Below are 24,501 nucleotides of genomic sequence, written 5' to 3' on the forward strand. Positions count from 1 at the left end.
ATTTTCAAAAATTAATCTTATATTTCCAATGTAGCAAATTAGTCATATAATTAACGGACGCTGAACAAAATATGTCCATAATCGTATTTCTAAAGCAGCTATATCATGATAAAAGAAAAATTTCATAGAAATTTACAAGCATTGGCATAGCAGTGTTTTCAAAGTTGGGAAAATACACTGCACAAATTGAATTTAAACTTTAATGACAAAAACAACATAAACAACAAAAACAGCTGAAGGATAACAATTAAACAATATAAAGAGATTAGCCAGTAGAAATACCAAACTGTGCAGTTAAAATAATCTTAGGTTGTTATTTGTTATTTGTAATTGCAGTCTCTTAATTTATTGATTATTGATGTATAATTACTATATTATAGATATTTGCAGAATTGACTGGAATGATTTATCCATATCAAATTATCTGCTTTCAATCAATACAATAAGGCATTATATATAGTTAGTTAGGCAACCCGGAGCAGAGGCGATAATGCACAAGATTTTTTTTATTTATATGTAAAGCCATTTTAAATAGAAACATTTCTTTACATACTTTGACCCGTGTTATGAACTCTAGCAAGTATTTCAATATAGCTTCTTTGTAAAAAAACAACTTAGTAAAAGAATTCGATAATTGGCAAAGTTGATTGTCAAACATTTATCAGTTCATTTAATATCAAATTATCTCGAACGAAAAAGATATATCGCTTGCTATTTTTCTAAACTCTAACTAATTATTGTGCTTTTAGTGACCTTCCACGGAAGTATGTGAGGTCAGTATGATAAAAGCCGAGTTCCAATAAGGAGAAATTTCTTAAATGCTTTTCATATTATTTCCTACCATGCCATGCCTTTTTGTTTCCATTACGTATGTTAGAGATTCACCTGGAGGGGATTACTTTTATTTACACTGTCCCGTGTCTTTGGAACATGGTGGGGGTAAGAGTGAGGTTGGGTGCGCACCATAAACCGGTTTAAGCTCCCCAGTGGTGTTTTTGCCACTGACCGTTCCAAGGCGGTGCCCCACTGTGTTCCTTAGTTTGTTCGTTTGGCTTTGTGTGTGTGTGTATGTGCGTGTGCGTGTGTGTGCACGTCTGTGTGCTGTGGGTTTCGTTTTGGGGAGGCTGCGTTTTTGGTACGTGGCATTCCCTGTTTGATATTTGCCTTTGTTTATTAGTATCAGCCATCTTAGCTCAACATGGACAGCGCAGATCTACGGATCACATGAGTTTGATTCTCGGGCGAGGCGCATGTTCTCCGTGACGATTTGATAAAAGATATTGCTTCTGAAATCATTCGTCCTAAACCTCTAATTCATGTAGGGAAGTTGACTGTTACTTGAGGAGAACAGGTTTGTACTGCTACAGAATCCAGGAACACTGGTTAAGTTAAATGTCCGCCCGCCGTTACATAACTGAAATACTGTTGAAAAAAAGTTGTTACGGTCAAAACAAACAAACACTTATAAGTGCCGTGGGAAGAACATTTGGTGTCGGTTCTATACACTGGAAACGTTTCGGAATCAGATCGTATCCAGAAGCGCTCTAGACATGTTTGTATCTAAACTTTCTCTTTCTGTTCTTTGTGATTAGATCGCTTTTTATCTGTACCGGCTCAGGATGAATGCCATGCCCTGAGTGGCTACGTTTGAATGTAAAGCACGTTTAAAGTATTATCACTAAAACGGTGCTATATAAATTTGGTATAATACTTAAAAATTTATTGGTCTTCTAATCAAGAATTAAAATTAGGGAAACAGGGCCCGAAACCTCTTATATATATTAATTTTGGAGAATATTAAAGAATTTGGGAAATACTTCTTTGACAACGGTTCGAGCAAACAGCTATCAATATCTCATTTCCTTTTCCTTATTAGAAAGTGACGAAGATTAAAGATAATATTCTCCGTGTTGTTTTCTATGAAAATGACAAAGGCTTTGTCTTCACAATGATCAGGTCAAAACGTATCAAACTAAAACATTTCTTCAAACAGTAATAGGGAAGTTTTACTTAAGAGCTCTTTCTACTCAGTATGTACATAACCGTGTATAGTGAAAAGTTCGAGTTCGTCGGACGATATTTTGTTTTAAAAGGGAAGTGTAGAAAATACAAAACACAATAAAATGTCTCATTGTATTAGCAAATATTCCATCTAAATATAAAATGTATAAAATATCATAAAACAGTAACAAGGACTAAACTGCAACAAAATAACAATAACATAGCATTTAGAAGTATGTATCTGTTATTTTAGAATGTATTGCTTTGTCAGTTTCCTGTAATTATTGCTGTTGTATGGTTTTTATGTTGTTCAGTATTCAAGTTGTCATTGGTTTCCGCGTTCGGGTTTGGAGTCCATATTCTGTCACTCGGTTTGCATTGCCGCTCTCTACATCTAATTACTCTAATTTGCATGTCTATAATGGTGGTTGGCCCTCTGTGTTTCAGGTCTTACTAACCAGCACAGTACTGCCACGAATGAGTGAGCCAGTGTGGTAAAGTGGAGACATTCATCTCTTGGATGAAGGTAAACAATTATATTTATTGAGAAGTTGTTATTGTAATAACTATTGTATTTTTGATTAGTCATTCATGTAAAAAAAGGCATTTGAGCAGCACTGGTGAACCCGGAATATAAGACGGAACTATTTCTTTTATTCATTGTATAATGATTGCTTAGAATACTTTATTATGTAAATAGTTGTGATATTATTATTCAGTGAACCAGTACACTGTCCATACTACACAGTAAATGTATGTTGTACATGTACGCATCATGAACTTTGTTTGAAATGAGTTGTTGAACATTATAAGAAGAGCTGGATTCAATATTGTCCGTTTAGGCCGACAAAGACATAATATATGTATTATATATAATGATATTGATAGTTATTGTTCTGACTCATTTCTAGCCAGTAGTTTATTTACATGTTTCAGGTCGAGATCTCATGTTTACGAGATTGTACGTTTACCAGTTTACTGGATTACACGTTTAAGAAGTTACTGGTTCACTAATCTACATTATCATTTAGAGACTGATGAAATGATGTAAAGAAGTATCTAATTAAATAAAGTAACTTTAAACTTGTAACAGTGTTATGGTTACATTTTTTTTTGAACACAAATGTAGCAAAATATTTGCTACAAATGTATTTGAAATAAACTATTATTGTGTTGTAAGTTCTAAACAAAATGGCACTATCAACATATGTATACATAAATGGTGTTCAACACCATCACATCACTAAAATAGCTAAGAGGTTGACAAGTGTGGAAATCGATACGATATTTTTGAAAGAAAGTTAACTCATGTCCGATAAAACAGTTAAATGTTAGATCATTAATATTTACACAATGGATTTTATATATCACAACATGTGAAATTATTTACAATTCAATTTGTTAGAATAACTTCACGTGTAATTAATTCACGGAATTAGCTCATTAAGCTTTTGCAGAATTTTGACTTCATCGAATGTTTTATAAATGTTTCTAAATCCGTCTGTCTCTGAATGAACAAAAACATGTTTTGTAAATATGTTTATAAATATAATGTATGGGTATGTTTCGAGAATGTCTGTCTCTTCATGCCTCGAAATTCTCAATAGTATTATAGACAGGGTGCACATAGGCTGTGAGTGAAGATACAGTATAGATGCTGAAAGACGGTTCTTTCGGCGACAGTAAAATCCTGAAACGTAACAGTATTGCTATTATATTAAAGACAAGAGGGCCATGAAGGTCCTGTATCGCTCACCTGACCTATTGACCTAAAGATCATCAAGATTAACATTCTGACCAGGTTTCATTAAGATATGGTCATAAATGTGGTCTCTAAAGTGTCCACTAGCTTTTCCTTTGATTTGACCCGGTGACCTAGTTTTTGACCCCACATGACCTAGATTCGAACTTGAACTAAAGATCATCAAGATTAACATTCTGACTAAGTTTCATGAAGATACAGTCCTAAATGTGGCCTCTAGAGTGTTAAAAAGCATTTCCTTTGATTTGACCTAGTAACCTAGTTTTTGACCCCACCTGACCCAGATCTGAACTTGACCTATAAATCATCAAGATCAACATTCTGACCAAGTGTTATTAAGATATGGTCATAAATGTGGCCTCTACAGTGTTAACTAGCTTTTCCTTCGATTTAACCTGGTGACCTAGTTTTTAATCCTACATAACCCAGATTGAAATTGAACCTTGAGACCATCAAGATTAACACTCTGACCAAGAGTCATGAAGATACAGTTATAAATGCGGCCTCTACAGTGTTATCAAGCTTTTCATTTGATTTGACCTGGTGACCTAGTTTTTGACCCCAGATAAACCAATATCAAACTCATCCAAGACTTTATTAAGAGTAACATTCTGACTAAGTTTCTGTAGATTGATCTAAAATTGTGACCTCTAGAGTGTTAACAAGCTTTTCCTTTGATTTGACCCGGTGACCTAATTTTTAATTCTAGATAATCCGATATCAAATACATTTAAGATTTTATTAAGGGTAACAATCTGACCAAGTTTCATTAAGACTGGGTCAAAATTGTGACCTCTAGAGTGTTAACAAGCTTTTCCTTTGATTTGACCTGGTGACCTAGTTTTTGACCCCAGATGACCCAATATTGAACTCATCCAAGATTTTATTAAGGGTAACATTCTGACCAAGTTTCATAGAGTGGGCCAAAATTGTGACTTCTAGAGTGTTAACAGTCAAATTGTTGACGACGGAAGACGGACGACGGACGGATGACTGACGGCGGACGACGACGAACACAGGGCGATCACAAAAGCTCACCTTTGAGCACTTCGTGCTCAGGTGAGCTTATAAAAAGGAGTAACAGGATAAAAACAATTGCCATTAATTAGTAGCTGAGCTGTGACACCCCCGTCTTAAGAGACTCAAGGTCAGGCAGTGTTGTAATATCTGGGAGTGGAGTGGGGCGATTAGTAGCTGAGCTGTGACATCCCCGTCTTAAGAGACTCAAGGTCAGGCAGTGTTGTAATATCTGGGAGTGGAATGGGGCGAGGAGTTACCTATTACATAGGACTGTCGTGTTTGGAAAAATGTACTTAAAATAATCTAAACAGACATGGACTTGACAGAGACTGATGGAGTAATGTTTGGTTAATCTGGTCAGGAGTTCTAAATATTCCAGGAAGGTGAAAGCTACAAGATAATGCTATATCTTGCAGTACATGGCCAAGTTTGGAATCTAAATGACTTTTCAAAACGTCTGTTGTCAACGACACCCCATTCAAGAGTATTTTGCATTTATGTTAACTAAGTACGTTGCTTAAATAGTCATTTTGACTCCTCTGATTGTACTCCGCTAATCCATTTTCAGCTTGTGTAAGTTGACCTGTGTGTGTGGTGGCCAAACAGAAGGGGCCTATCCTAGCTTAAATCTTTCTATGATAGTCGCAAATCAATTATATTTCAAGTCGCGAAAACATATGACAGATAGTCAAATCAATGCAAATACAATACATCTTACCCTTTTCGTGGTAAAAATTAGTTACATGTAAAAAAGTGAAATATGGTATTTTATAGCAATTTTCAAGTTTTCCTAACGTGGCATACTAGTAGTCAGGTTAGCAAAAAAATGAAAACGACGTACTTAACTTCGTTAAATTAAGAAATAACCAATCTAATCGGTAAAATGTAAGACACATACGACCCACAATAATGTGCACCCATTAATGTGGTTGGGTCTGTTTATCTGTTGTGAGATTTTGATCAATTCTATACTATAAAATAGTTGGTCTTACAGAATCGTTTTCACGGAATCTGTGCTGGGGTTCAAACAGTAGGTTAGTAGTATGTTGATGGGCTAGGTACAGTGTGTGCTCTAGTAGTTTGAAAAGAACGCATGCCGTTAACATGTGTTCTATGCAACCTTCTGGGGCACAATTAACGGCATGCGTTCTTTTCAAACTACTAGAGCACAAATTTGCTGTATCAGTGGTATTGTTGGGGAAATATTTGCCTTCTGGAATTTGGTTTACTGTGCTCTCTTTGTAAGTATGAAATATAAATCGCGGTTGTCTCTCTTCAACCATCCGTATACATATGAGCGATAATGGTATTCTTAAACGTACGTGAAATATATATGAAAAAAATACTGACTTGTAAGTAGTAACAGTTTTAGAAAGTCAGACAAAATTTGGAAAGTTCAACTCAAGAGCACAATCTACTCAGTATGTACTGAACTTTCCTAATTACGAGTTCGCCGACTGAAATCATATTTCAAAGGGGACACGTTAGAAGATATTAAACGCGATAAAATGTCATATGATATATTTAAATATATCATTTATATTAAAATGCAGGTAACAACAATGCAACAGATTACAAGTTATAAAAAATTAAACAAACTTTCTGTCACATAATTTGGCAAGTACAATAATTATTCGATATATAAATGTGTTCAAATTAACTGTACTTGCGTCCTTGTATTTTAAATACATAGTAGTATATGCATCAACCAAAAACATTAAACGCTATCGTAAGACTAAAAATAAGAAGTTGCCAGATTTGGGAGTCGATAAAATATGTTTTTTTACAACACTTTAATGTTAAATCATTAAAATTGACAAACTATACATGTTTTGTACATTAAAATTGACAGACTATACATGTTTTGTACTTTGATATATCATTACAATAAACTTTTATAAACCATATTATTTCATGGTGTCACGAGATCATGGTGTGGATTTCACGTGCGAAATTATCTACTATTCATTTATTAAGAGTAACTCTGTTTTGTATCTTATCCAAACTGTTCATTAAGATTTGTTTGTAGAGCTTCGACTTCACTGAATGTTCTACGAATGTTTATGAAACGTGTTTTGCGAATACATGTATCGATTTCTTCTGACTTATATAAGTAAGTAAGCATTTTCATATCTTTAAATGTAATTTTATTTTTAAAAATTGAATACCCAGCAAAGTCAAAAGTCTATCCTGTTCACCTTTGTGTATGTAGGAAATGTAAAGCATGATATGATCTCAGTTAAATCACTTACAAGTACAAACGGAAATACCCTTATTACAATATTCGCAAACATTTCTTTATAAAAACGCACCAAATATACAAATGCTGAGCTTATCAAAATTATCACAGAAAAGCTCAAATGTTGCCGACCTATACAGTAACATTAAAAAATCACAGACACTTTACTGAATGTTGAATCTAGCCTGGACTTTACGTCGATAAAAAATAAAACTGAATTTTTTCCGGATTCGGAATACTTGACTACAGAACGGTGATATAATACAATACCATATTCTCACAAAACTGAAGCTGATTGTTTTGTAATTAGAACTGAGTAGAGAGTAAATTACACTTATTTTCATTACTACAGCTAGTTAAAGATATCCATATGGACGACTTTTAATTTTTTTTAGAAATAATAAATGAGGTAAAACAATTTATTTACGTACATGTTTATTTTATTTTTTTTTTTTTTTTGCAAATCGCCTTTACACATTCTTTAGAAAACTAACACAAAAATGGAATTCTCATACACTTGTACTATGAACAGAATGAAACAAACACAGTATGCTACTATTTTCTTTGGTTTCTTTCTACACTTTAAAAGAACCTTCCTACTTATTTTCCTGAAACTGTACCAGTTGCCTAAGAATTCACCTTGAACCCATCGAGTCTCCAAACTATACTGTTGGATATGGTAATGCGTAATGCTTATATGGAGAAAAAAATGTTTCTGTTGTTGTCAAACATCTGATTTGCCTCATGCTTTCAGTTTGGACGTCAGAGGAAGTGATTAGAGCCACAGGTTGGGACTATTTCTTGCCTCGGCATCGTTCTTGTTGCATAAAATCAGTCACATTGCACAAATTCTCTTACTGTTATCATTCACTTTATCTTCTATTGCACATATATTAAACATCCTGCTAATCTTTTATTCACAAGCAACTAGTAATGAATTACAAGTCAGTTACTCCGGACAGGACTGGACTTCTCCTTATTATATATACACCGTTGCCTTTCTGTACAAGATTATCTGGGTACATAAAGCCACAAGCCGCTACTATGACGTAAACCCGTGCGTGTATGCAATGCTGCACAACCCTGTAATCACAGAAACTGCTATGACGACTGCGCAAACGCCTCCGTAAATCATCTGAAATACATGTATACAAATTCATAACTCATCTATTTTGTCATTTTCCATGTTTCAAGAACAGAAATTTTCTCTATTGCAAAGTAATACATATACATATTATTGTAACTGCATAGTAATGATGTTAAGTCTGTATTAATTGATTAGTTACACTGTACGTAATAGCTTAACTAACCTTGTTTTGCCATTTTCTTTTCCTAACGCAATCACTGTAGCGTATATCTGAAAATGCTACCTGCAGTAAAATAGGATAATGAATAGTCAAAACAAATGAAAAAAGACGTTACAATTTTCATATACACCATCATATCAAATTGTGGCAACAGAAAACACAGTAATTTTTATGCATATCTATCACATTTGTTATCATCGTTTGAAGAAGGTCACAAAAATGTTTGTACAAATTATGCAACTAACAATTGTACAGATTGTTAACCTAGACAAAATGATTAAATTATTTAAAATCTAATTTATGTTTAAGAATTATTAACGCACAAAATATGAAATGTTCATTGAAGGAAAGAAAAATGATATAACTGATGACAATGTATGAATTTAAATCTATCAATATTAAGGATAGTCGTAAGAGTTTGAGACTCATCCGAAAGAAGGATTCCGGAACGTAGAGTCAACAAATGAAGAGATGTGAATAAGACATGCAAGTCATCCGGTTACTACTGCAACTCTAGTGTTAGCTGTAGTTGGAGATGAGACAAGAACATACCATTGTGTAGATTGGCACCCAACTACTTGGAAATACTCTGTACAAAATACTGTCTATACGTTTTCTACAGGAAAGCCAAGGGGTGTTCACTTTTCTTTTCAACTATAAACAACAATGCATTAGTATTTAGTTATCTTATGGAACTGTTAGAGATACTAGCATAGCGTATCATTTTAAATAACATATTCATACGCGTTTTTAGCGTTTTAAATCAGAATTTTGTAGTTACTAACCAATTTATTAAAATGTGTCCATTTAAATGGATAGACCTCATTTCTGAATTTTGAAAACATGAATAAGACATTACAATAGCATGAATCGTAAAATATACACAAAACAATAATGATGTCATACCTCATTGTAGTTTTCTAGAGACAGGTCACACATCGCTGCAGCGTCTTCGGTTCGTTTTTCAGAAAATGCATTCATTGCTTTCTCTGTTTAATAAAGATAATTACTCATTATGTTTTCGTATACAACCCGTTTGAATAATGGAGATACTCAGTATCACAGAGACTATGCACAACTGTAAGTTCCTACGAAGGCATACAACGCTATTTATAGAGCAATATGTTTGATAGTTTAGTTTCCCAAACATGTTTACACAGGATTTTCTCTCAATGTCAGAAGTTTCTTGCCCAATGAAGTTTTAAAACATTTTAAAAAAATTGGGAGTCAGTTAGATCTTGTTTAAAGGAATGTTTCTCTTCACCACAATCTCATTGTAATTTGTTTATAAAAATGATTTGGTCATAAAACTTGGGACTGTGGGGAAAGCAACTCAGTTCGTTAATAATGGTGAAATGTACCTACACAGATGATATCAATTTGATATTTGTATCGAAAAAAAAACTATTTAAAATTTGTGATTAGCTTGTATCAGTAATGTCATGGCAAAAAATCAGTTAAATTCATTTTCGTAATTAGGTTTTATGTTAGAATTGTTAGATAGTCCTCTAGTAATCGTTAGAATTTTTAACTGCCGAACCGAAGCATTTGGAGGACTACCATGTGTAGCATGTATTCAATTATACGAAGCCACTATGCATTCAGTTATCAATTATGCAACATCAGGTATTGGGTACATATCAGAATAGGGTGGCGAGGTATTTCCTTAACGCTGGTACGTGAACATTTTACTTTGTCATACATATTCTTAGCTATTTCCTTAATTTTCTGTTTACTAAAATAGTGAGTTTGCTTTTTTGTAGCAACAGTCTAAAATCAACGTCTTCTCGTTATGTTCCCTTTATTTCTAAATATTATTAAAGTAAATTACAATGCGTACCAAAATCCTCGTTATGGTCATCCAGAAGTTTATCAAGTACCATAAGGTCTTCAAATCCCTAAAATCAAAGGTAGATTATTGACGATATTTCATTTGTTTGGGAGTTTTTTTTTTCGACAAAAATTAATAAACATTTATTGGTTGATAGGATTCCACCATTAGTCGTTGACAGTTTTATGAGTTTATAAGTTCTCTATTTCTTTGTATATATATAATCTACATGCAACATCACCGGATATAAATGTCTGAAGTTGTCAGTCAACATGATAAAATGCATATCGCCATCTCAATACAAAAGGTGGATTACTTCACTGGCATAAAAACACTTATTAATTTTTGCGCCGAGGTAATGATATATATTTGTTTTAGGTATGCAGACTTGTACTAATATAGTTTTAATCAAGTATGGAGTTGGAACTTATCTTAGTTTTTGATTACTCACACAGTTAACACCTTGTCCATAAAATGGTACCATTGCATGCGCTGCATCGCCTAGCAACAACACTTTCCCATCAATATTGTACCTCGAACACTGAAAACGGCTCATTTTTGTTAGTTAATTGTATAAACAAAAAGGTGCATGTTAACAGATAATAAACTCATAACGGCATAGAAACTGTTTGACAAAAGATAATTTTCGACCGGTTGAAAGTGGGAACCGCTGGAAAGATGAAAGAAAAGAACCGTAAAAGATAAGTGACAATGATTATAAATACTATGTTTCTGTTAAGAGTAAGTTAGTATGAATGGCATCAATTTTCTTCGGTATATGGGCCGTAGAAGAGGAATTATGTATAAGAAATACTGGTATGCTAGTACATTGTATTGACCTGACAATTCTGATGCAATTTGAAAGTTTGTTCGATAATCATGTACACTTTCTTGTTTTCAGTTAAGTCATTCAAATGTATTCGGTATATATATGACTTACAACTACTTGTCTTGACGTGTGCTACTCTACTGAGTTAAAATACCTTCTAAGTAATGCTTGTAACTAAAACAGTACTTTTGATGTTATCTTATTTCTAAGACATATCCTTTGTAAACACTTCAGACACAGGATAATTTAAGAAATGCTTAAAGTTACCTTGACCCACATTAGAGAGTGAGCGTTCCCTCTGCTAGTGAGCCTGTCGACGATCTGCTCCCTGAAATGCAGGAGACACAAAATAGAAATACTGGTAAGAGGTTTTTTTCCATAATATCTCTGCCTTAATGCTGACAACAGGTCCGATATATTCTCGTTTTTTGAAAATCTATAAGCAATATATGCTCGGAATCTAATGAGTTCATTTTGTATAACTGATAGTGAAATAATAAATCTTACTCTCCAATTAGAGACACTGCATCAGCAAAATGTTCGTTAACGAATGCAGTGGCGGCTTCACGGTCAGTCAGAGACTCGAACACGTTGGTCGGCATGAAAAGAGTCACAGTGAAAGACTTGTCCTGATTTGGTAATGCGAGCAACATAAACTCATCCCTGGCCCAGATATGTAAGTAGTTTTCCTTCATGGCAAACTAATCAATGACATAACACAGAATACAAAAGATATAAATTACAAAATATTTTGAGAAAAAAAAACACAACAAAAGTCGTCAATCCAACTTACTTTACACCATATACGTCACAAAACGATCTAAGGTAATAATACAGATAATAATAATCTCTTTAACTCTAAACTGTTTCTATTAGACACACACAATTGAAAAAGATTGTCTTTAACTTATGAATTAGTTTTTGTGGACAATGAAATCCAAGTCGTTATTACAGCAAGTATTATGTTTCCGTTATCAATGATAGAAAATGAAAAAACACGCAGACATAAAATAGCGGTTGGTGTAGTACAAGGGAATGGTAGCATGATTGAACTTTATCAAGTGCCAAAATCATAAAAAGTAACTTTCAGTCAGCCACGATAACTGCAAACATTTCATACTCCTTTCAACTTTATTGTATACCTTGTTGTGTTTTGTAGCTGGCATGGTCAGTTCTGTGTAGCGTTCATCAATACTCTCTTCCTTGTATCTCAGGTATGACTCCCTGTTCATGTATTTTCTCATACAGGAGTTCGCTCCATCACATCCAAGAATCACGTCTGCTTTCACTGTACTGGTTATCGTCACATTGTCTTTATCGTCTGCTGGTCTGTTCGGATCCGGTCTAAAATATATAAAGATATATATACAATGTATAAATATTTTCAATCATTATATAATAACGTACGCTACCTTAAATGTTCTTTCAATATCAAATTAGAATGAAACAATGAAAACACTGCATAGTATTTGAGTTGTCCTTTCTTATTTTCTTTACTTGGCAACACAGCACCCTAAAGAAATTTTGGGATATATTAACTCGTGTACTTTTTGAGATTTACACCATTCTGGAAAAGTGCAAATACACGAAACAAGGAAGTGAACACAAATTTGTTTGTTTTCTTCTCTTGAAGTAGTCTTGTGTTTTAAATAAAAAAAAGTTTTTTAAATAGTGTGTTTGTTTAGTAAAACAAACTTACGTTTGGAACGTTACTTCTGTTTTGTCAAAATTCGTCCCAACAAGTTTGTGATTGAAGAATATTCTCGTGTTTGGGCATTTGTCAACAGCTGAATCAAAAATATATTTGTACTTTAAGATGCAATCATTTTGACGGTATTCTAATTCATTTTAATATTAATCATTTTACAGAACAGTTTTAGATATTAAAGTATTACAATGGCGAACTTTTATTTATCAAATTGTTAGATAACCACAAGTAAACGTAAATTTGTTTCTAAATGAATGAATAAACTATTTCTAATATCTATCCAAATTTGATTTAAACAATAACGCATTTTCTCCGCTGACGTTACATTATGAAATGGGTCAATTTTTTATAACATCTTATATATAAGATAAAACAAATAACTGAGACTTAAAAAGTACAACAATATGATTTTAAATTACCATCTACAAGTTCTGTATGAAGCACTTCTCTGTTGACCGACAGTATGGACTAGAAAAAAAAGTAAAATTTAAACAAGAGATCACAGAGTGATCTTGGCGCCCACCAATGTGCCATTTTTGAGTGTTCCAACTTTCAAGACTTACTGACTAGCTCAAGGTCAAATTTCACTTCCGTACACAACACTGTGCATGTGGTCCAAATTCGAAACCTGTACCTTGAGAAATGTGAAAGTAGGTCACTAGATCAATCTTAAGGTCAAAGTTTAATTCGGTACACAAAACTATGCAAGTGGTCCAAATTTGAAGGCTGTAGCTTGAGAAATGTGAAAGTAGGTCACTAAGTCAAAATCAAGGTCAAATTTCACTTCAGAAACAAATCTATGCATGTAGTCCAAAATTGAAGCCTGTACCTTCAAAAATGTGAAAGTAGGTCACTAGGTCAATGTCAAGGTCAAAGTTTGTTTCGGTATACAATCCTATTCATGTGGTCTAAATTTGAAGCCTGTAGCTACAGAAATGTGAAAGTAGGTCACTAGGTCAATCTTAAGGTCAAAGTTCATTTTGGTACACAAAACTACGCAAGTGGTCCAAATTTGAAGGCTGTAGCTTGAGAAATGTGAAAGTAGGTCACTAGGTCAAAATCAAGGTCAAATTTCATTTTGGAACACAGAACTATGCATGTGGTCCAAATTTGAAGCCTGTACCTTCAAAAATGTGAAAGTAGGTCACTAGGTCAATGTAAAGGTTAAAGTTTGTTTCGGTACATAAAACCATGCATGTGGTTGAGAAATGTGAAAGTAGGTCACTGGGTCAAAATCAAGGTCAAATTTCATTTCGGAACACGAAATTATGCATGTGGTCCAAATTTGAAACCTGTACCTTCAAAAATGTGAAAGTAGGTCACTAGGTCAATGTCAAGGTCAAAGTTTATTTCAGTGCACAAAACTATGCATGTGGTCCAAATTTGAAGGTTGTAGCTACAGAAATGTGAAAGTAGGTCACTAGGTCAAAATCAAGGTCAACTCATGTCTAGGTTCATCTTGCCACTCAAAACCATACATGTGGTCCAAATTTGAATGTTGTAGGTTATTGACAAGAAGTTTTTAAAAGCTTTTCCCTATATAAGTCTATATGAACCATGTGACCCCAGGGCGGGGCCATATTTGACCCTAGGGGGATAATTTTAACAAACTTGGAACAGAACCACCAGGCGATGCTACATTACAATATCAAAGCCCTAGGCTTTGTGGTTTGGACAAGAAGATTTTCAAAGTTTTTCTTATATAAGTCTATATAAACCATGTGACCCCCGGGGCGGGGCCATATTTGACCCTAGGGGGATAATTTGAACAATCTTAGCAGAAGACCACTAGATGATTTCACATACAAAATATCAAAGCCCTTGGCCCTGTGGTTTTGGACAAGAGGTTTTTCAAAGTTTTTCCCTATATAAGTCTATATAAACCATGTGACCCCCGGGGCGGGGCCATATTAGGCCCCAGGGAAATAATTTCAATCATCTTGGTAGAGGACCACTAGATGATGCTTCATACCAAATATCAAAGCCCTAGGCTCTGTGGTTTTGGGCAAGAAGATTTTCAAAGTTTTTCCCTATATAAATCTATGTAAATTATAGAAATAAACAAAGGGCCATAACTTACTAAAAATTTGTTGAACCAGTCTGATTTTCAGGGGGACACAACTAGGGTACCAATACATCATTCTGACAAAGTTTGGTCAAAATCCCCCTGGTAGTTTCTGAGGAGATGCGATAACGAGAAATTGTTAACGGAAGGACGGACGGACGGACGGAAGGACGCCGGACCACGGACGCAGAGTGATTTGAATAGCCCACCATCTGATGATGGTGGGCTAAAAAATGCGTATTATAAGATTGTAAATGATCATACATACACCATTATGCTGGATTAATATCATATAAATGCTGGCCTCCAATATAAAAAGAAAGATGTAATATTACTACTAGGCACCTTTTAAATCTTCTGAACAGGTGGTGATGATAGTTGTATATTTGATTTAATACGAAGTCATCAAAGTAACTTTGAAGTGGTTACACTTGTTGTAAAACGTCAGTGACTTACCGAGTCATATTTTATTTCAATGTTAATGGAGAGGGACATATTATTATGTTAACTTTTTACCTCGTTTTTCTCTCCGTACAGACTGATCCGTGTTGTCTTGTCTCTGTCGTGTATCATCCTGCCATAGCATGGTATCGCCTTCCTACAAACACGGTCTTTCATGTTGATCTTCTCCAGGGAGGACAGACCCCTGTGGGAAATTGTCAAGTTTATACTTTTGCTTCCTTTCTCGTCTATTGAAATCCGAGGGTCTGGACAGAAATATAGCAAATACAAAACGATTAGGGTGTACTTGAAACCTCTTACGGACGGAATGATTTTGTAAAATAAAAAAAAAACATGTCTCCGTCGATATTGATTCAAAAGCAATTTCAAAACCTTTAAGAGTCGAAGTTACAACTGTTATTAAGTACAGTAAACAAATCTTAACTTCATTTGTCAAAAACAAAACCTTATGTGGTTTACGAATAACAAGTGTTAAATAAACAAATAGAATTTACGAAGAAATTCCGGAAGTATTTCAATTCATTTGACACTCGGTAAAATGTAAATACGCATTTCTTTATTAATAAATATGTTATATTAACCTTCCCGCATTTCGTATACATCCACATGATGACCACGTTTTTCCATCCATAATGCTTCAGCACAACCCACCTGCAATAAACATATCGTATTAGGTGCTTTGTCCTCCACTTCATGAACCGACCTTGACCTTTATAACAGACTAACTCACACAATAAATTTAAAAAAAATACAACAACCACACAAAGCTATCTCTAACATCATACATTTCGATTGTTACGTGTCGACAAGAGTGGCGAACAAAATCAGAAAAATGATTTTAAATATGGTGAAGTCCCTTTAGTTGCCCAATTACTCCTTTAAAATCAATTCATGACTTAATTTTTATCTATTTTATTCAAAGTTCCGCTAGGAGTGGGCGTGTGAGAGCTTGTATGTCATTATTTTCTTCTTTGTGCTCTATGCTGACAAAGAATATTTTCGATTAATTTTATTTGGAAATCTTTTTAACCGTTGAAAACTAAACATATAAAATTTCATTTATTTTAGATAATTATTATTTATTATTATTATTATTATACCAGATTTAATCAACTTGGCAAAAAATAACCATTATAGTTTTAACGCTGATTGATATAAATGTGAATTCAAAACTGCAACTGACCATATTGTCATATTTTCATTTTAATATTGATGTAACAAAAACGTTTGAGATTACAACTGATGGGATACTTCGTGTGACTGACAAAAAAGGACAACAGTTATTTTTATCCCCCGACAAATGCAGAGGAATATAGTTTTGGTGTTGTCCGTCCGTCCGTCTATCCGTCGGAAACCATACCTATGGCACGATGTGGAGTATTTAAATAAAACACAGCAGAAATGTTAACTGCTGTAAGGAAATGCCATCGTGCAAGTTTCAGATTGCATAAGTAAGATTTATGGCTCCTTGTACAGTACATATTTACTGTTTTATTCCATTTTCTGCCCGCCCGGAGTATGGTATGCGTTCTGGCCGCGGGGATCAACGTAAAGGTTGCTGTTACTTAACTGATCAATAACTTAAGTAAGGAATAGAAAATATTGCGATCAAACTTAGAATTTAGGAAGGCTATGGTATCATCGTTACTAAAAATAAAAAAAGTGGTTTTCTAACGTTAGCTTCAAAACGGGTGAATAGGAAGCTTTCATAGAGATAATTTTTAGTTTGTTTCATTTTAGGCAGCTTTGGTCAAGGTGATTGTTACTAAATACAGAAATAAATCATTTAGAATGAATAGCTTTCAAAAAGACTAAAACGCAATTGCATTTAAGTGTTTATACACGCAGAGAATGCTTCTTTAAGGGCGAAACCTTTATTCCGTTCCACGGGGAAAACAATTCACTAAATTTGCTTCTTATATTCTAGCTGTGCACCGTATGTTGGAAATTATTATGATATGATATAAGATATATTTTACTCCAATATTGCAATAATTAACTGTAAATATGTGGTATTGTTATAACGTCGCGTGTAGGTCTAAGCAAATAAATATCCTATTTTAGGTTCGTTATATACGTTTTATAAAGACAAACAAGTGCCATTTGTGATTCATACAACAAAAATTAAAAAAACTTTTGTGCAGTTACAAAAAGCTATAAACAGTATAATGTCGTTCTAGAATGTTGATAGCATTCCAGTTACCTTACGATTCAGTTATATTTCCGCGCTAATTTCAGTTTCATCGAAACTTCTTCATAATGACCTGTTCTTTATATTTATGCGCTATTGCATGTTTCTGTTTTGTTTCTGAAACTGATTAGGCTCGATAAAATGAATATTGATTCAGGTACATTGTAATTCAATTATGCATATTTACTAGTACGCATAGTATGTTGAATATTCTATGTATATGTCGATGTGCTGGACACGCTTGAGACTGACAATTTTAAGGATATGTCATGCCATGTTACATTACATACAATTTCATCGTGGTGACGTAAGTCCATTGGTTAAATAACAAGGATAAATATCAAACAGGGAATGCCAAGATCCAATAACCAAAACGAAACTCAGCATGCAAATGTCCACACTACCCCACCCCCACCCCCACAACCTCTCCCCCCAGCCACACACACACACACGCATACTCACGCACACACTCACATACAAATCACACGAGAACAAAACGAAAAAGCAAAGGAACAAAATGGGACACGGCCTTGGAACGGTCAGTGACAAAACAACAACCGAGGAGCTTAAACCGGTGCGCTCCCAACCACACTCTTACACTCACCATATTCTAAAGTCACTAAACAGTGTAATAAAAGTAAATCCCGCCTGGTGAATCTCTAACACACGCAATGGAAACAAAAGACATGGCATCTAAAACACAAAATGCTCCTGTATAATTAATTAAAAAGCAAACATTAAGAACCAAAAACGCATGTACTCAATGCCCTTCGCAGAAGACAGAACAACAAAAGAAACGCCCTTAAGGGCCCGCCGAAACGGGTCAGAAGACAGAAATCAAAACAGGATTTAAAAACTGCTAAACACAGAATCCTCCCCCTCTTCCGTCAGACACTATCAGAGAAGAGTAGCGCCCAACTGTAAACGGATGCGGTGTGTCTCTAAGTCAACTATTTGAAATCTGTATATATAATAATCTTAAGACCTAACTCATTCCGTTTATCAGGATTGCTTAATTCATGATTCGAAAATTTTGTAGCTGACATCCCTTTAAGAGGCATTCAAAACTTACAACGCCGTTCTAAACGTCATGTTGGTTGGACTAATTGACAGCCAGCAATCCCATTGAAAACAAGAGAGCCATGATGGCCATATATCGCTCACCTGAGTTAAGTTGCTTGCTTGAACAAAGTTCTTTGCTAAAGCTTCTAAAACAAGAAAGTATGTCAGTGGGTCAGACTCATGGTCACTGGAAGTCAGTTTTAAGATCAGTGTGCTTAACTGAACATGTCATCCAAATTGCAAGGCTGTATCTTAAAACAAAAAGAGAAAGTAGATCAGTAGGTTACATTCATGGTCATTGAAAGTTAGTTTTTAGATAAATGTGCAAAATTGTATATGTCATCCAAATTTCAAGGCTGTATCTTCAAACAAGAGATCACAGAGTGATCTTGGCGCCCACCAATGTGCCATTTTTGAGTGTTCCTAATTTCAAGACTTATTGACTAGCTCAAGGTCAAATTTCATTTCCGTATACAACACTGCGCATGTGGTCCATGCATGTGGTCCAAATTTGAAAGCTGTAGCTTGAGAAATGTGAAAGTAGGTCACTTGATCAGTTTCAAGGACAAAGTTCTTTGTACACAAAACTACTCAAGTGGTCCAAATTTGAAGGCTGTAGCTTGAGAAATATGAAAATAGGTCACTAGGTCAAAATCAAGGTCAAATTTATTTTTCAGAACACAAATCTATGCATGTGGTCCAAATTTGAAACCTGTACCTTCAAAAATGTTAAAGTAGGTCACTAGGTCAATATCAAGGTCAAAGTTTGTTTCGGTACACAATCCTATGCATGTGGTCCAAATTTGAAGCCTGTAGCTACAGAAATGTGAAAGTAGGTCACTAGGTCAATCTTAAGGTCAAGGTTCATTTCGGTACACAAAACTATGGAAGTGGTCCAAATTTGAAGGCTGTAACTTGAGAAATGTGAAAGTAGGTCACTAGGTCAAAATCAAGGTCAAATTTTATTACGGAACACTGAACTATGCATGTGGTCCAAATTTGAAGCCTGTACCTTTAAAAATGTGAAAGTAGGTCACTAGGTCAAGGTCAAGGTCAAAGTTTGTTTTGGTACACTAAACTATGCATGTGGTCCAAATTTGACGGCTGAAGCTTGAGAAATGTGAAAGTAGGCCACTAGGTAAAAATCTAGGTCAAATGCCATTTCGGAACACAAAACTATGCATGTGGTCCAAATTTGAAGCCTGTACCTTCAAAAATGTGAAAGTAGGTCACTAGGTCAATGTCAAGGTCAAAGTTTTTTTCGGTGCACAAAACTATGCATGTGGTCCAAATTTAAATGCTGTAGCTACAGAAATGTGAAAGTAGGTCATAAGGTCAAAATCAAGGTCAACTCATGTCAAGGTTCATCTTGCCACTCAAAACCATACATGTGGTCCAAATTTGAATGTTGTAGGTTACTGACAAGAAGATTTTAAAAGTTTTTCCCTATATAAGTCTATATGAACCATGTGACGCCCAGGGCGGTGCCATATTTGACCCTAGGGGGATAATTTGAACAAACTTGGTAGAGAACCACTAGATGATGCTACAATAAAAATATCAAAGCCCTAGGCTTTATGGTTTGGACAAGAAGATTCTCAAGGTTTTTCCCTATATAAGTCTTTGTAAATCATGTGACCCCCGGGCGGGGCCATATTTGACCCTAGGGGGATAATTTGAACAATCTTAGTAGAAGACCACTAGATGATATCAAAGCCCTAGGCCCTGTGGTTTTGGACAAGAAGATTTTCAAAGTTTTTCCCTATATAAATCTATATAAATTATAGAAATAAACAAAGGGCAATAACTCACTAAAATTGTTGAACCAGTCTGATTTTCAGGGGGACACAACTAGGGTACCAATACATTATTCTGACAAAGTTTGGTCAAAATCCCCCCAGTAGTTTCTGAGTAGATGCGATAACGAGAAATTGTTAACGGACGGACTGACGGACGGACCACGGATGCAGAGTGATTTGAACAGCCCATCATCTGATGATGGTGGGCTAAAAATAAGAAAGTAGATCAAGGTCAAGGTCAACTGACCCCTAATCATCAGGTAATTATAATCAAACAGTCTAAGAAATATGATCTGATAATTTTTAAGTATTTTTTCCTATATAACTCATTTAACATGTGACCCCGGGACGGGGCCCCTTTTCACCCCCAGGAGCATAATTCGAACAATCTTGTTAGAGATCAACTATGCAATGATATATACCAAATGTCAAAGGCCTAGGCCTTAAACTTTCAGAAAAAAAAGATATTTTTCCTTATATAAGTCTATGTAAATTTGGGATCCCCCTGGGTGGGACCTCTTTTCAACTAAGGGGCATAATTTGAATAATTTTGTTAGAGGACCACTAGGCAATGCAACATACCAAATATCAACCAGTATATTATATCACATACAAAATATCAAACTCCTAGACCCTGTTGTTTTGGACAAGAAGATGTTCCCTATATAAGTCTATATAAGTCTATATAAACCATGTGACCCCCAGGGTAGGGCCATATTTGCCCTAGGGGAATAATTTGAATAATATTGGTAGATGAACACTAGTTGATGCTACATACCAAATATCAAAGCCCTAGGCCCTGTGGTTTTGGACAAGAAGATTTTCAACTTTTTAACCTATATAAATCAATGTAAACCATGTGGCCCCCAGGGCGGGGCCATATTTGACCCTAGGGGATAATTTGAACAAATTTGGTAGAAGAATTCAATACTTTGAAGAATTTTAAGGAGGATCATGCAAGGAACATCCCTGTGAAGTTTCATCAAAATTAGACTGGTGGTTTAGGAGGAGATGTGTTGACACACGACGGACGACGGCGGACGCCGGACAATCACTGACCACTTCGTGCTCAGGTGAGTATATATAGATAATAGCTTAATATTTATATCAAATTCCAGTGTCTTTCACTCATAAATTCATTTGAAAACAAATGTGGTCATGTGTTTTACTGCGGTGCAATCTTCCAATGTTATTCAGAAAAAAAATGCTTAGCCATTGTTTTTTTTGTTGTTGTTGTTGTTGTTGGGTTTTTTGTTGTTTTTTTTTTCCTTACAAAATTCCTTATTGGATTCTCGTTTTCTGAAAATACCTAAATAAATTGCATGTAGGAATCATTATGAGCGAAAACGAAAGTTGGGAAACTTAACTTAGCTGTTTGCCTTTTTGTTCTATTTTAGGACAAAATTTGGTAGAAGAATTCAATACTTTGAAGAATTTTAAGGAGGATCATGCAAGGAACATCCCTGTGAAGTTTCATCAAAATTAGACTGGTGGTTTAGGAGGAGATGTGTTGACACACGACGGACGACGGCGGACGCCGGACAATCACTGACCACTTCGTGCTCAGGTGAGTATATATAGATAATAGCTTAATATTTATATCAAATTCCAGTGTCTTTCACTCATAAATTCATTTGAAAACAAATGTGGTCATGTGTTTTACTGCGGTGCAATCTTCCAATGTTATTCAGAAAAAAAATGCTTAGCCATTGTTTTTTGTTGTTGTTGTTGTTGTTGTTGGGTTTTTTGTTGTTTTTTTTTTCCTTACAAAATTCCTTATTGGATTCTCGTTTTCTGAAAATACCTAAATAAATTGCATGTAGGAATCATTATGAGCGAAAACGAAAGTTGGGAAACTTAACTTAGCTGTTTGCCTTTTTGTTCTATTTTAGGACAAAATAGCTTGTGTGATCGTTGCATCATACAAAACGAGATCTCACTTTCATATAACTATTTTAAAAACTTACGATCAAGTCTGGTATACCATTCCCTGGTCATTCTTTTTCTTTCATTTTCTTTTTTATACTCATGTAAGTAATTGTTAAAATTTATTTGTCAACTACTGGCTTGCGCTTTTCAATTTGTCATTCTGTCATTCGATCCGTTCGTCTGTCCGTCCGCAATTTCGTGTCCGTTCCATAAGTCTGTCATCCATAGAGGGATTTTAATATTACTTGGCCCTATTATAAGACGAAGTGTCATGCACGACATCCGGACCCCTACATTAAGGTTCAAGATCACTTGAAGGGATTTTAATACTAATTAGCATAAATGTATCCCGTATGTCATGCGCTAACTCTGACGCCTAGTCTAAAGGTGAATGTCACACTCATATCTTATATCTTTTTAAGCCCGTAACTCTTAATCCATCAAGGAATTTACATGTAACTTGACTAAGATGTTTCCTACAATGAGAGAATATTTCACGTGTAAAACCAAATCCCTAACGCAAAGGTCAAGGACACACTTGGAGGTCAAAGTTCAATAGGGTTTTTTTTACCTGTGCGGTCTATTACTCTGCGATCCATCTAGGGATTTTAATATTTTTGGCACAAATGTTCCCCGTAATGATACAACATGTCATGCGCAAGACCCAGATCCCATGCTTAAAGGTAAATGTCAGAGTCGGAGGTAAAGGTCAATAGGGATTTTCCGTCTCTGGTCCATATCTCCCATATCTCTGCCATCCATTAAGGGATTATAATAATATTTGACACAAATGTTCCCAATAATAAGACTATGTGACATGCATAACATCCAGATCCCTTGCTTCAATTGATTCTTTCCGTCCATTTTGTAAAATATTTTGATTACTGTTTCATGCTCTGTCTGTAGTTTTTCATCTATGCATGGATATTCAATCAACTTTGTGTAAATTGCAGTAATCCTACAACATCGCAGACACGCACGTATAAAAGACATACACACACGCGCGCGCACCCGCACGCAAACACACACGCACACACACACCTAACATACACAACATACACAGATAAACAGACAAATAAGAAAAAACAACACTGTGGGACACCGCCCATGACAAACACTCACAGATACACAGACACACACATAAGCAGGAAAAAACAACAGTCGGGCCTCACCTAAAGACGGCCGGCGAACAAAATTATGGTGGGCACGATAACTTACTATTGGTAAAAGGAAGCATAAATGCAAGGGAAAAGGATGGGATAGGGCGATGGGGGTAAAAGTGTGTAGTGAGGAGAAAGAGGAAAGAAACGCTAACAACAAACATGACAACATACACAACACAAAATACGAGACGGGCAGAAAACAAGTTGAATATTGCAGCACCGCCTTGGAACGGTCAGTAACCTATAAAAAGGAAACTCGGGGATTTAAACGAGTTTAGGGCATGCCAAACGCGCACTTACCCTATTTTCAACAAGTTAGACAGTGTAAATAAAATCACTCCCCGCTGAGAAAGGCTCTAACATCAGTGACAAAATACCAAAACACAGAAATATTCTAGCTTTACCAACAATCTACTATCCATTACATGTTCTACCGTACTGTCCCATTCGACTGGATATTTAAAATATCCTCCACCCCCTTAAAAATGAATGTCATCTGTTTAGGAATTGAAATAAGTAATTGCTGAAAACTACGTTCAACATAGTTTTGTGAAATTTTAGCACTTGAACATTATTGCAAATGCATCGAAGCACAAATATATAATAGTCCTTTGAAAACGGAGAGTTTGAAATGTGTTGAACTGTCCGAAAATGTGGCCACTTTGTGCAGTCCTTTTTCCTGAATTCAATGAATTGACAATTGTCCTGTAGAGTGATATACATGTTTTATATGCTGTTCAGTTGTCATGTAAAAACAACTTTTCCTTCTATGATTTATTGTTATTAGATTTTTTTCTCAGAATGTCGGGCTAACCGTTAATGTACATTACAAAACAGTGTAGCCTACATTAAAATGCAAAGTTGAATATACAAGTTTTAAAAGGTATCTATTGTTGACTTTGTATAAGGAATTTTCAAACCAGTGAATGTACAATCTCGCCACCATCTAACACACAGGTGGCAGTAGCGTACCTAGGATACAGTATGGGCCCATGAGCCATATACACTTAAATATATTACAATTATTATGTTTTCTAAGGGAAAAAATGCCAAAAAGTCAATTTGAATTTTTTTTGCTCCTGTGACAATGAGCCTTTAGAAAGGTCTTTAAGAGCATTTTGACATGTACATTG

The 24,501-nt window shown here is 35.1% G+C and overlaps 1 protein-coding gene across 3 annotated transcripts in view; it reads right to left on the reverse strand.

The window, feature by feature from the left end:
• Positions 1 to 2,119: 2,119 nt before the first annotated feature.
• Positions 2,120 to 24,501, reverse strand: part of LOC123543449 (kynurenine 3-monooxygenase-like) — a 29,008-nt gene continuing 6,626 nt past the window's right edge. For all 3 annotated transcript variants that reach the window (XM_045329524.2, XM_045329519.2, XM_045329534.2), the window contains exons 2-14: positions 15,806 to 15,875; positions 15,279 to 15,469; positions 13,117 to 13,165; positions 12,689 to 12,776; positions 12,132 to 12,333; positions 11,497 to 11,690; positions 11,257 to 11,317; positions 10,612 to 10,701; positions 10,170 to 10,227; positions 9,236 to 9,318; positions 8,882 to 8,983; positions 8,333 to 8,392; positions 2,120 to 8,157 (exon numbers count right to left, since the gene is read on the reverse strand). In XM_045329524.2, the coding sequence (XP_045185459.1) occupies positions 8,065 to 8,157; positions 8,333 to 8,392; positions 8,882 to 8,983; positions 9,236 to 9,318; positions 10,170 to 10,227; positions 10,612 to 10,701; positions 11,257 to 11,317; positions 11,497 to 11,690; positions 12,132 to 12,333; positions 12,689 to 12,776; positions 13,117 to 13,165; positions 15,279 to 15,469; positions 15,806 to 15,875 (1,341 nt within the window). In that variant the 3' untranslated portion in view covers positions 2,120 to 8,064. The remainder of the gene's footprint in view (positions 8,158 to 8,332; positions 8,393 to 8,881; positions 8,984 to 9,235; positions 9,319 to 10,169; positions 10,228 to 10,611; positions 10,702 to 11,256; positions 11,318 to 11,496; positions 11,691 to 12,131; positions 12,334 to 12,688; positions 12,777 to 13,116; positions 13,166 to 15,278; positions 15,470 to 15,805; positions 15,876 to 24,501) is intronic.

This window comes from Mercenaria mercenaria, chromosome 1 (assembly GCF_021730395.1).
Source record: "Mercenaria mercenaria strain notata chromosome 1, MADL_Memer_1, whole genome shotgun sequence".
NCBI lineage: Eukaryota > Metazoa > Mollusca > Bivalvia > Venerida > Veneridae > Mercenaria > Mercenaria mercenaria.